This window comes from Pseudorca crassidens, chromosome 1 (assembly GCF_039906515.1).
Source record: "Pseudorca crassidens isolate mPseCra1 chromosome 1, mPseCra1.hap1, whole genome shotgun sequence".
NCBI lineage: Eukaryota > Metazoa > Chordata > Mammalia > Artiodactyla > Delphinidae > Pseudorca > Pseudorca crassidens.
Genome location: NC_090296.1, coordinates 83,637,737 through 83,651,246, shown reverse-complemented (window position 1 = coordinate 83,651,246; position 13,510 = coordinate 83,637,737). Strand labels below are relative to the sequence as shown.

The following is a 13,510-nucleotide window of genomic DNA, read 5'->3' as shown; positions in this document are numbered from 1 at the left end:
AGAAATGGGGAGGGGGGGGGGCTGACAGCGCTGATTGTTTCATCTTGGGGGGACACCTTCAGAGAGAATCCATATGGGGGACTACATTTCAGGGCAGTCCTTCCAGGAGGAGGAAGGGGAAGGATTTTACCCACTGGTTCCTCTCCCCTCTTGGTCAAAGTCTACTCCAAGGGCTGACTGATTTGCACAAGCCTAGAAGTGGCCAGCTGAGCATCTCACACCTCATTAGCAAGTCACAACTCAGCAGCAATAGGGAAGTCCTGGATGAGAGGCAAGAGGGGCATGATGTGCCTGAGGGTGACAGGAGGGGCGTGGCAGTGACATCAATAGCGATACCTGGATCCACAGCTTTGGGGGCAGCACAAGCCTTGTTAGATCCACTCAGCCCAGCTGCAGGCAGGTGCGCAGCTCTGGGTGATGGATAAACCGGGTATGGTCATGTTGGAGCATTTGAATGCCAGTGCAGCCATGGCCCCTGGGCTTGTCTGTGCTGCTAGGAAACTTCTTGTCCATTCAGGGAAATATTCAGTTTCCTTTTCCAGTTCCCAGGGTTGGGCATCTCTCTGAGGGGTCTCACTTATGGGGGTGTGTTACTGAACCAAACTTGGGTCTGCTCGCCCGTGCGTAGTAAAGCCAGTCTACTGACACCAGGCTGTGGCAAAGGAAAGTGCGGTGTTTAGTGCAGGGCACCAAGCAAAGAGTCCAGGCAGCTAGTGCTTGAAAGACCCAAACTCCCCGAAGGCATTCAGGGAAAGGGTTTTTAAAGAGAGGGTGAGGGAGGGGGGTTGTGGGGTGTGTGATCAGCTTGTGGACCTTCTTCTGATTGGTTGGAGGTGAGGTAATAGGAAGTCAACATCATCAACCTTGTGGTTCCAATCAATCTGGGATCTATGCGCTGGTGGCAGCATACAGTTCCCTTCCTCCATCTGGTGGGAGCGTCAGTACCTGCAAAACAGCTCAGAATATTATCTATAAAGCCCTTGAGGAGGAACTAAAGGTCCTTTACTTTGTTTAATGGCTAAACTATTATTATTTGGTCCTGTTTAACTGTTCTCCTTCGCTTCTGCATTTTTTCATGTCTCTGATTAAACTTATGCTTTGGTAGAGTTTCTCTACAGACAGAAGGCAGGAGGAGGACATGGGCGTGGGGGAGTCCTTTTCTGGGAAGGGCCCTTCGGGTCCTGCTTGGCGACAGGTGGGGTCCAGCTGAGGGTTCTCTCTGATTGGGGCCATCTAGATAATGCTACCATAGTGAGACACTGCACAGCAAAAGGCAGAAGAGTTGTCCTCAGAGCAGCTGATGAATGTGGCACTGATCACCAATCGAGGGCCCATGTCTCTGGAAAGCAGAAGTCCTCTTGGTCAGAGCCTGGAGGCTTTGTTCGATCCGTTGACAGGCCGTGTGAGGTCAGGTACTACCTTTTAGGCCATGCTGTGTCTCCACTTTGTTTCAGCGCCAGTAGGTGGCCTCGTCCGTGTCCTCCTGGGCTGGGTGTGAGTTGTGATCAGTTATCCTCCTTAACTCCTGTTGGATATCCTCGCCTGACCTGACCTTAAATGAGCCCTTGTTGGGGATGGTCCTGTGGTGACCACGGCACCACTGCTTCTAGGCTAGCCCAGAAAGCGCATGCTGAAGATCCCGGAGACAGAGTTCTGAGGTCACCTTCTCCTTAATGGGAAGTTTACATGATGTCAAGAGAAGTATTTAAAGTTCTGCAGCCCTGTGGGCATACAGGCATTCTTTAGTTTAGTTTAGTTTTTAATATTGGAGTAGAGTTGATTAACAATGTTGTGTTCATTTCAGGTGTACAGCAAAGTGACTCAGTTATACGTATACATGCATCTATTCTTTTTCAAATTCTTTCCCATTTAGGTTATTACAGAGTATTGAGCAGAGTTCCCTGTGCTGTACAGTAGGTCCTTGTCGGTTATCTCTTCTGATGATACCATATCGCTCTAACTTGACTCATGTCCCAGCTGACCTCCGACAAAAGGGTGAAGCTTTAAGCATTTAAATAGCTAGTGGCTCTCTTGACTCTGACCCCGTCATGACCTCCTCTGACCCAACTTACCTCTACATAGTAAAAATAAACTTCAAACTGAGAGTAGAGAAGACCGTGCAAATGATTTTCATAACTGTTACTATCCGATAAACTAGCCATCTTGCATAGCAGTGAGAATTAGTTGTTCTAAAAGTAACATACAGGATATATTTCCCCAGGGAGTGGGGGCTGGGTGGGTAGGTGGGTGGGTGCTCCAGCCCCCTGTGACCAGAAGAAATGCTCTGTGTACAAACTTGCTCACCTCATTTCTGAAAACCTCCTGGTTAGCTTTGTTTTGCTGGGAGAATGTGGGACAGGGGTGCCAGGCTCCTTCCAGCTGCAGAGCTGGAACCCAAGCCTTGTTTCTGGCAAGGAAGTGACAGATGTGTTACAGAAGGGCCATTCCAGTGACTCACTCAGAACAAGGGGAATCTGATTGAAGTTGATCTGCTGTCTCTACTGCTAAAAAACAGCAGCTGCTGGAAATGCTCAAGTGATAGTTTCCCCCCAGAATGGAAAAATGAGAGCCCTTTTCCCCCATCATTCTTTTAGAAACTGAAGTTGTGAAGTCGATCTATCTGTCCTCCAGGCTCATCTGCACCCTTCTGACTATGTCATCAACTAAAGCTGAGTTCCTGGCCCCTTTTCAAATTGGAGGAATGGAGGATCCCATACCCTGCTTCTAGATCCTCCCATCCATGCCCACCCTTCCTTTATACACTGGGATCCTGCTGGCATCCCACCCTGCTCGTCCTCTTAGAAACAGAAAGCCTGATGTCATGGATACCAGCTCTGGCACCTAGGCTGGGAAGAACCATCACCGAATGCTCACGGGCACAGCAGCCTTTCATGGAGCAAACACATCAGGCAAACCCTTCCAAGCCCTGCCTCTCCTAGTCATTCGGGGAAGATAGGTGGCCTGGGCAAGGGGGGTGTCCTATGCTGCTACATGGTTACTTTGACATGGCAGGCCCCGCATAAAAGCGGACTTCCAATACCATCACGACATTTATGAACTCACTTCAGAGCCGCTCATCTTGACCTATTTCACACACTGTTATTCTATCCACAGATCCTCCAGCTTCTGACCTGGGGGCTGACTCATTTTCCTGTTTACAACCTGGCCTCAGCCCTTATTCCTAATGTTTTACATAGTTTCTCTGGCAGTGACCTTTTGACTAGAGTTCAGAGCCTCCTCTGGCTGAACAACCTCTGACTATTCTGGGTAAAAATATGCCAGATCTTGCCTGGCTGCCGGGACCTTTGTGGCCTCTGAAGAGCATCGTACCTGCCAGACTTGCCTCTGTGTGACTGGGGTAGCCTCAGTGTAAGAGAGGAAGGGTGAAGAATAGGATAGGGAGGGAAGGAGCTAAGGAGGGGGAAGGGTGAATAAGCCTGTTCCTTCTGGGAGTCCTTGGCAGTGTATCCTTGTTGATGCAGACATTCAGAGGAACACTAATCACTTACCCCCATCATTTTCAGGCTTGTTTACTCTTAAGAACCACAAGTGATGTGACTCTGTTGAGCTCATATGAGCTGATTAGGAGCATGTTGACTTGAAAGTGCTGTTCTGTAGTCCACCTGGAAGTCTTACCATTCTGTCTACAAGTGAATATTTTCTGACAAGTAATTCTACTTTTATATCTCAGTTAGCTATTCAGTGAGTGCTCAGACTGAATGAGATAGGTGACGTTTGGCAACTCCTTGATTCTTAATCCTTTAGTTGGCTATAAAACTTCATTAACTGTCAGGTCCCTTCTATTGGTTATGTACTTAATAGCGATTCTAGTTTAGCAATGTGGTAGATTTATTTTGGGGTCCCTGCTCTGCTCATGCCTTCTTCTTTGGGAAATCCCCCTTACCCAAAAGCATGGACTTGAGTGGCCAAGTTCATACTATGTGACCCTCACCACAGGTGATTGGACTAGTGGTAAACACTTGAAACTGACATTTCAGTCCGTCATTTGGTCAGTGACCAACCAGGTTATCTTGCTTGAAAATTTGAGCTAATAGACATAGAGACCACTGTCAGTCATTGGTGGGTGACAGACTCTTAATGTCATGCTGATTGCAGACCAGAGTTAACTCATGCTACCTGGGCAAGCTGAGGTTGTGAGAGAGCAGAAACCTTTAATAAGCAGAGAAAGCTGGTTTGCAGAGAGGAGCATGCATCAGACAAGCAGTGAGTTAAGAGACCACAGGGACTCAGTAAGAGAACGACGACGCACATGACTTTGGTTCCTGGGGGCTTCTCATCTCCAGACCCCAACAGGCCTGTTGATACTTCATTTCCTGCTTATTGGTATCCATGAGGTGACTTCTTAGATCCTACATCAACACTCACCTCTACTGCCTGAGATGAAGAGATTTCTAGACAAGCGAAAGCTAAAGGAGTTCATCATAGCCTACCCTGTTTTGGGGGGTTTTTTTGAGATAAGGATTTCTGTCCCTAATGGCTAAAAAACCTTGACTAAACTACTGCTTAAGTGTTGCCAGCAGTGGCTGCAACAGAGAGTTGTAAACTTATATATTGGTAATTAAGCAAAGGGTGGGGTGTTTTCTAGCTGTTTATTTTAAAGTAGAACTTGATGTCATTGAAAGCAATTTATTTCCACACTCTTGCTGTTAATCATTTAGGGCTTCTGGCTTCCCACCATTTTCTCACTTGTGATAAATGTATTGGCTTTATAGGGTGGGCCTTTAGGAACTTAGTGTTTGTGGGGGAAAAAAACCCCAACATCAGACATAAGCTTACATCAAAGGACAAAATTGCCTCTGCTAGTTTGTAATACTTGACTTTCTGGTTATCTGCACCAGAGACATAAAATCTTGATTGCCTTGTCAACAAATCCAGTACCAAATGAGTGGAGATTTTTATGGCTGGGGAAACTCCACATACCTAGCATAGGAGGGGAGGCAGGGATGAAGGTCAGGTAATCCACAGCCTGTGATCCCTTACCAGCAATTACAAGTTACATTCCCCATCAGATTTAGCTCCTACACCAAACTGGTATTTCTATGGGTGGAGAAGTATAAACAGTGGGCACCCTGTGAATGGAGGTGGGGTTGTCTTTTTTTTTTTTTCCTGAAGTGAGCTGAAGTAGAGGACACCGTGTAAATCTGTGTAAGATGCTGAGGTAGTTGGGGTAATAAAATCCAAAGTTAAGTGAAATAATCTACAGGAAGGGTTTTTAATATCTGAGGGAATGGACAGAAAAGTGAATGTCAGTTGGGAAAAGGATACTTAGAGAATGGTAGAGGAAGAACTCATTTACAATGAGAGACTAGGTAAGGCATTTAAGCTCTGGACCCAGACTATCTGGATTCAAGCCCCACCACCTAGTAGTTGTACGACCAAGGACGAATTACTTAATTTCTCATTGCCTCAGTTCTTCATCTATAAAATGGGAATAACAATAGTATCTACTGCATAGGTTTGTTATGGAGATTAAAGGAATTGATACATGTAAGATGCATAGGGCAGTATCTGGCCCAAAGTAGGTGCTTAGTAAATGCTAGTTTTTACTATTCTGTACGACATCACCTGGGGTGCCAACAAGACCAGCAAGATGCATGAGAACGAACACCACAAGTGTTCTATAGTTTTTTCCTGATGAGAAAATCCAATACATTTACTCTATGACTACAGAGTACGTGTGTTTTGGCTAAAACAAGAAAGAAGATCCATAAAAAGACTATTTAAATGAGAATGGGAAAAGAGGGGCTTTCATAGAAGGAGAGAAAATAGATTGGGCTCTGGTCTGGAAAAATGAAGACTGAGATGCACTATGATGAATTTCATGAACGACAGGAATAGCATGAATAATAACTTGTTTATGAAATACTGGAAAATTAGAGCTGGCATGAAAGACGAATACTTTGAGGTAAAGACTTGAACAGACGGTTACTTGACTGTGCTTGCACAGTGAGTCAGTCGTTGAGATACGGAGCTTAATTAGTTCAGAGTTTGAAATCAATCTGGATGAAAGGTGTGGGTTATGGCCCCGGACCTATCAAGGGTCATTAGGGATGTTTGTGATAAGCCCCATTTAGTCCAGTTCCGCATTTGTAAATAACTTATATTAATGTAGTACTTAGCCATTTCAAAACACTCAGCAACCTTCCACAACACTGATTTACTGAGCATGTACTGTGGGCAAGACTCTGCAGGGAATCAAAAGGTGAGAAAGATGGCTTGTGTTGAAGGTTCTGAGGTCTTACCACCCAGAAACACTGTAATGAAATTAATTTAATTTGAGAGCTTAATATACTTGGTTTACTTGTACTTACAATGTTTTGAGACCAGAGAATTTTTAGTTATTTTTTGAGTTCAAGATGGTATTGTGAAGAAATTAAAGAAATAAAAGTTCTCTTTTTGTTATTGTTTTCATAAATTCTACCCAGGTGACATTCTGAGGTGCAATAGAACAGCTTATTCTAATATGTATTTTTAATTTTAGAGTAGTTATTCATAAAAAGCAATTTTAGAGCTACAAGTTAACGTAGAGATCATCTTCTTCAATTCCTTTTTTCACACCTGCAGTAAATGGGTCCCTTAGGTGATACGCACAAGGTGGCAAAGGTTGAACTGAAGCCCAAGTTCTAGTCTTTTCTTTCCCATTGGGCTGCTTCCCCCAGAGGATCAGGGTTATTGTAGTTGAGCTTATTTCTGTGTACATACAGACTCAAATGTGTTATGCTTTATCTTGGAGCACCCAGAAGATTTACTGTGAAACCAGTGAAGCTTAAGCTTCAGGGGCCCTCTCTTGTATGAACCTTGAGTGGGGAGAGGAAGCTAGGTTGCAGTCAGGAAACATAAGCATTTCTGGTAAATGACCTAAAGAGATAGTGTAAGAGATGGACTTGATGTTTCCCCCATTAATTTTTTGTGATCTTTTTCACATTCCAAAGAAGAAAAACTCACTTTTATACCTATTTTCTATTTGCAATTTTGTATTCTTTTTCTTAAAGAAGTACCCTCCCCTGCTCCAATATCACATAAACTTCAGGCTCCATGAAACCTGGATCTGCTTCTGATGCCCAAAGATATAGCCAGTTGGGAATTCCTTTTTAACATTCCAGAGTTTTATTTTTTTATTTATTTTTTAAAAATAATTTTATTTATTTATGGCTGCATCGGGCCTTCACTGCTGTGCGCGGGCTTTCTCTAGTTGAGGTGAGTGGGGGTCTACTCTTCATTGAGGTGCGTGGGCTTCTCATTGTGGTGGCTTCTCTTGTTGTGGAGCACGGGCTCTAGGCGCACGGGCTTCAGTAGTTGTAGCACGCGGGCTCAGTAGTTGTGCCTCGCGGGCTCTAGAGCGCAGGCTCAGTTGTTGTGGCGCACGGGCTTAGTTGCTCTGTGGCATGTGGGATCTTCCCTGGACCAGGGCTCAAATCTGTGTCCCCTGCATTGGCAGGTGGATTCTTAACCACTGTGCCACCAGGAGAGGCCCAGATATTTATTTTTAAATTAATTTTATTTAAAATTTTTGAATGCATTTAAATCACTTTTATATTTTATTTTAAGTTAATTTTACTTATAGTAATAAAATAAATAGTTGTGTTAAAATGTTTTAAACAAAAATGATAGCTCCTTGCCCATTCTTCCCCATTTCTTAGTTTTGCTCTCCAGAGTCAACCCCTTTTAATTCCTTTAGAAGGTTTCCCCTGCTTTAACTCTATATTATTTCTTAATAGCTTGCCTTCCTAATTGATCAGTTTTATATCAATTTACAATGACCTGACATTTCATATCAATAATATGGTACTGTATTGTTATATCAATTATATATTGACTTCCTATAATTATAGCCAAGGGTTTCACATTGTTACTCCAAACATTCCTTCTCTCTCCTACCACTTCTCCAAAATAGTTAAATCACAATTTTTGGTTATCCCAGTCATCACTATTTATATTATGATGACTGTGAAAGCATCATTTACAGCAAAAGCAAGTAGTATACTATAGTATCCTTTCTTGTACAACTTTTTTGTTTGTCCTAGAGTTAATAATTATCTTATTTTCTTTTGCTTAATTTTCTGTTATCTATCTGAAAAACTAGCTTTCTGTTTTCCCCAGAGTTCATAATTGCTTTATTTTTCCTTTTACTTAAATTTCTGTGTGTCTAGCAAAATATGTCTTCAGAACTTCCAAGCATCTATCCTATCAATATTATTTGGGGACATGAGCAAACATATCAGATGATCTACCCATCTTCCACCTCCCCCTCTTTTATTCCCCGCCCCTCCCAGAGACCTCCTTCCATAATCCTTCACGCTCTTACTCTAGTATGGACTGATTTTTTTCTAGGGTCTGGAAATTTCATATGTTAAGCCTTTGGTTTGGATGTTTGCTGAGGATGACACTCAGTGGACGGTTTCTAAATCCTAGGGAATTGTTTACTCATTATAAGGAATTTTATATATGCAGATTTTGAAAGTATATTTTAGTTATCTAGTACCATATAAGGGCTGCCTTCATTTTCTAGTTGACTACATTTACATAGTAGGGTGAAGGGAATGCTCCTATGCATCTGGATGCATGAAATGTCTAGTGATTAAAAGTAGGATTTGCTAATATGTAATTCAACCTATTTTTTTTGACGTGCATATTAACCTTAGGGTGATTTACCTGAATTTTGAATCCCAGGTGATTATTAAGAATATATTCCCAGACAATTTCTTGTTACTCTCAAACTCATAATGGTACTCGCCACTATGAAAACTGGTTTTTAATATATGGAAGTTAAATATAATTTTAAAACACATAATATTTTTTAAAAGCATGATACAAAATTTGTTTAATGTACTACTTTTTGTTAGCTGCATTAGAAGCATTGCACAGTAATGGGGAATTAAATATACTAGTTCTAATAACAGCTCCGCCCCAATACTTTATACATGCAGAATATTTGGTTAATTCTTACTGTGTCCTACAAAGTAGACCAACAGCATTGTTTTAATTTACTGAAGTAGAAATTAAGGCGATTACAATTCATGATTAGGTTTTCTTATGGGAATTTCTTGTTTTCAGATAATTCATTCCCCTGTGAAGGAGGATTAGTGTTGTCCTAGATAATCCACCATGTAAATCAGGGACAGTGCTGATTCTTTAAAGAAGGAGAAATTTTTTTCAGTGTCTTTCAATATATTTCAATCACGTTCTTTTTGACATTGTTGCAATTCAGGTGGCATGCTGTTCAGTTGAATTCTTATAAAACATAGCTCTGTACTTCTGTTTGATTTATTTCCTGAGCGCATCACTGGAAGAGAAGAAATATTTTTAAATCCTTAAGATCTTGGTTGAAACAATCAGCCCTGATAACATCTACAAGCGGAGATTAAATGTGTATGATCAAATCCTCTTCCCAGAATGCACTGCTATTGGAATGTCCCTGGCCTCTGTCTAGGCCTGTAACATTGAAGCAACTACACATCTCAGGATGCACCACCCCTTCACTCTTCCTTTTCTGTCTTTGGTAGTATTGTCCACTGAAAGTTGTAGACAGACATAGGATTGGTGAATCCCCAGGGGCAGGTGAATCTGCCCTGTTTGCCTGATATAGGAATTGGGTGGTGATAGGGTTTACACCAAGGAGTAGTGGGAACAGAGAAACACCTACTGAAGATTATGGCAGGATTCCTGGCTATTTATCAAACAGCTGCTTACTTACTACCCTGTTTGATGCCCCAAGACTGATAAAATCGAAGGTGCTTTTCTAATATCTTCATTTCAGCTCCAGGTACTTCTATGTGTAGAGGGAGTGTTAGTGGTTAATTTGGTGCTGCAGTTCATTTCCATCCGTGTTGTGGGACTTTTATCTGGATCTTAGTATGTGTGATTGATTCTAAACTTATTCTCTAGGCATGTTGTACATTTCCCCTGCAATTTTGGCTACTTTAATATGAATGGTTTTGTTATTTGGGTGTTTTGAGTAAAAGATTTCCTGTTACTTGCATTTGTACTACACTACTGGAAGCTTACCAAAGTTAAATGCGTTTACTTAATCAATTGACTATGAAAACTTTTGGTTTATTTCACCAGTTAGATTCAACATCACTTCTCTCTGAGGAACAGTTAAGGTGTCTTCTGGATGAATGCACACTTAAACAAAAATCCATGATTAGACTGTCTTCAGAAAGAGAAAAGAAAGACATTGAGGATATAACACCTGAGTTGCCCCAGCTTTCCAGATCTGTTCTCTCTGAGTCACTAGATGAGTCAAAAACAAAGGTCAAAAGCACTGAGGTGGAAGACGCAAATATGCCTGAGAATGCCGAAGGTGAAACATCTAGAGGCTACTATCTGACCAAAGCCTCGACTGGGCATTTTATGTCAGAAGCTCTTGTCGTTGAAGCAAAGAATATGAAATGCCTCCAGCTTTCTGAGGACAAGGTTATTGGTGACACAAAAGACTATTTTATGTCAAAGACTCTTGGCATTGGGAGACTGAAAAGGCCCTCTTTCTTGGATGATCCACTGTATGGCGTCAACGTGAGCCTTTCATCCGAAGACCAACATCTGAAACTCAGCCCTCCAGAGAAACCCAGACCAGGTGAGGCTTGGAGAATACACTGAAAATAATCCTTACTAAACACTTCAATATAAAGGTAGTATAGTTTAAAGTAGAGTAGGATAAGGAGGTATGCTTGAAAGTCACAAATGGGGTCAGTTAAGAGCATTCTAACATATGAATGTATTTGTTAATGTTCATATCAAGATTGAGAATAGTACTCATATGAAATGCATTATTCTTAATGGTAGCTAATACATATTCTTGATGATTATCCAGAAAACAATGTTGATTTCAGAGGAAAAGAGAAATTAGTTTGAATGGATACAAATAATTTGAGTAGATTTGCTTAGTATTTTAACTTCCAAATTTCAGTGATGAAAATTTGTTCCAAGGAATGAATTTGTAAAGTGCCATATATCATTGTGGTTTTGTTCGTTTCTGTACGCAAACTTCCCATCCCAGCTACTTGTATAGTGTCAGGCTTTTTGTTTTTCGTTTTCATTTTGAACCAGTGTTGCATCTTACAATGGTACAATGGTACAGGATACAAGTACTATGGGCAGTTTTTTTGATATAAACAAATATTCAATTATTTATTTATGTTAGAAGTCTAACATAGTCTGTGTTGTATTTGTTGAGTCTATTTAAATAGCTTCAGCTTTTCCTCTCGTGTAGATTACTCTAAAATATATTGTCTATTAAATCTATATCTATTACCTATTAAATCTATAATCTACTAATTTTGAACTAACTCCTCAGCCCTGTATTTCTAACTGCCATCTAGATATGGCCTCAAACTGATTTCCTCATTCTTCCCTCTCAACTCAGATTGTCCTCTTGACTTCTGTTACCTCAGCCACCCAGGCTTCAAATCTGAGTCGTCATTGAATCGTCCCTCTCTCTTGCTTCCCACTTCCAATCTTCCAATCTTGTTTGTTCTGCTCCTGCAGTGTCTCCCATGTCCATCCCTCCCTTGCTCTTCCTACCACAACTGGACCAATGCGATAACCTGATCAGGCCTCCCTGCCTCTGGTCTCTCCTCTCCTCCTGCCATTGTCAACCACCTAAACTAATTCCCCCAAAGTACAACTTTGATAAACATACTTCCCAGCTTAAAAAGCTTCTATGACTCTCCTCCGCCTATTGAATGAAGTCTGAATTCTTGAACAGGCCTGCTGTTCAAGGCCTCCACACTCTGACCTGCAGTTCCCTTTGAAATCAATCTCTATCTAGTGCCCTAAATGTTATTCAGGTTGTAGCTGATCTGGGCTCAGGATTCCCAGTGCTTTCCCATGTTGCTCAGGCCCCTTTCTTCTCAGACTTGTTCAGGTATCCCTTCAATAGTAGTTGAATTCTAACCCTATCCTCTCTGAATGTAACCTTCCCTCATCTTCTCTTTTAAAAGTCTTACTTCTCTTCTGAATGTCCAAGGGTATTGATCACATCATTTTACACACACTCTCTTGACATCATTTGGCACACACACCCACACTTTTTCTCCCTTAGAATTGTGTAACCTTTTTGAGGACAGGGGTCCTATCTTCTGATTCATTGTTACATCTTCTATGATGTCCAAAGTGCTGCCTTAAATCAAGTGCCTGTTTAATAAATAAAGGAATTTAAATTATCCAGTTTTAGAATAATGCACTGAAAGTATGGTTCACATTTATTCTTTGCATTATGAATGAAAGCAGGTGGTATGGCTTAAGAATTATGCAAGCCTCACATTCTATATAAAGATTTGGAACCTTTTTCTTTTTTTCTTTTGGTGAAATTCCACAAGCCATACAGTTTTTACCTAGCAGCAGAGTTCACTTACAACGTGCAATTCAATTAAATGAGTGTGGTCTGCCTTCTCCCACCAAGATCTTCATTTAATAAATACGCCATGAGAACTTTGTTCTACTCTTTTTCTTTCTTTCTTTTTGTATTTTCTTTTCTTTTTGGACAGAAGGTTTTTAGTAGAAACAAAGTATCTGCATTTCCCCTTTGTCTACTGTAATCAGACTTACTCAGTTGGGTATGATGATTTACTGTCTATGAGGTCTCATTCCCGTGGAGTCAGTGTATGGGGCTTTGGAACAGCATTTTGCTAAAATATAACTTTACTTCCATGTGAATGGCAGTCACACTGATGTATATTTGTCACTGAGAAGAACATGGAAAGATGGAATGAACTAGAACTTAATGTGACTTAATGGAAAGAAGCTATGGTGGCTTACCTATAACTTCAGAAAACATGCCTCTGATGGTGCTAGATAATCCTAATGTTTGATTAAAATGACCCTGTGAGTATGGAGGCTTAAGATGGCATAGATGTGAATATATGAACCAATTTTACTTTCTGTTTATTACATAATAAACCTTAAGGAATAGGTCCTACATTATTATTTTGAGAGCAGGTCAGCCTATCTGAAGCTGGAGTTTTTCTTTTACTAACCTTAGCATTTACAATTATTGAAATAACTTGCTAATCAGTTTATTCTAAAATACTAAATTGGACATTATGTACTTTATGCAAAAATGAACACCAAAACATCAAAAATAAACATGCTAAACCAGTTTTCTTGGCAAAAAGCCCTTTAAAGATGTAATTGTAACAAGAAATTGCAGTGTGTTCAGGTGTTACATTATATTCCCTCTCTTTCTCAGGAAACAGATATGTGTGAATATGAGTCAGATGAGATTTCTGTAAGCATAGAGGAAGAAAATAGAACCATTTATCATTTTCTCTTTAAATAGCAAATATTATTGATATGTAGTTTTCTTTTCCTTGATGAACTGAGTCTGTTACGAATATTAAAATTCTGCTTCTAAAAGGCAGAGTCAGATAAAACTTCAAAAGGGACCAAGCCTAGTGACATTGAGGACCAGTTTCAATTGTGGTATTGAAAATAAGGATTTGCTTCACAGATGTTTTAAAAGCTTCTAGTGTGAAGTACCTCATTTTGT

At 40.8% G+C, this 13,510-nt stretch overlaps 1 protein-coding gene across 3 annotated transcripts in view; it reads left to right on the top strand.

The window, feature by feature from the left end:
* Nucleotides 1–13,510, top strand: part of FSIP1 (fibrous sheath interacting protein 1) — a 206,536-nt gene that overhangs the window by 176,856 nt on the left and 16,170 nt on the right. For all 3 annotated transcript variants that reach the window (XM_067742611.1, XM_067742602.1, XM_067742593.1), the window contains one exon: nucleotides 10,087–10,597. In XM_067742611.1, the coding sequence (XP_067598712.1) occupies nucleotides 10,087–10,597 (511 nt within the window). The remainder of the gene's footprint in view (nucleotides 1–10,086; nucleotides 10,598–13,510) is intronic.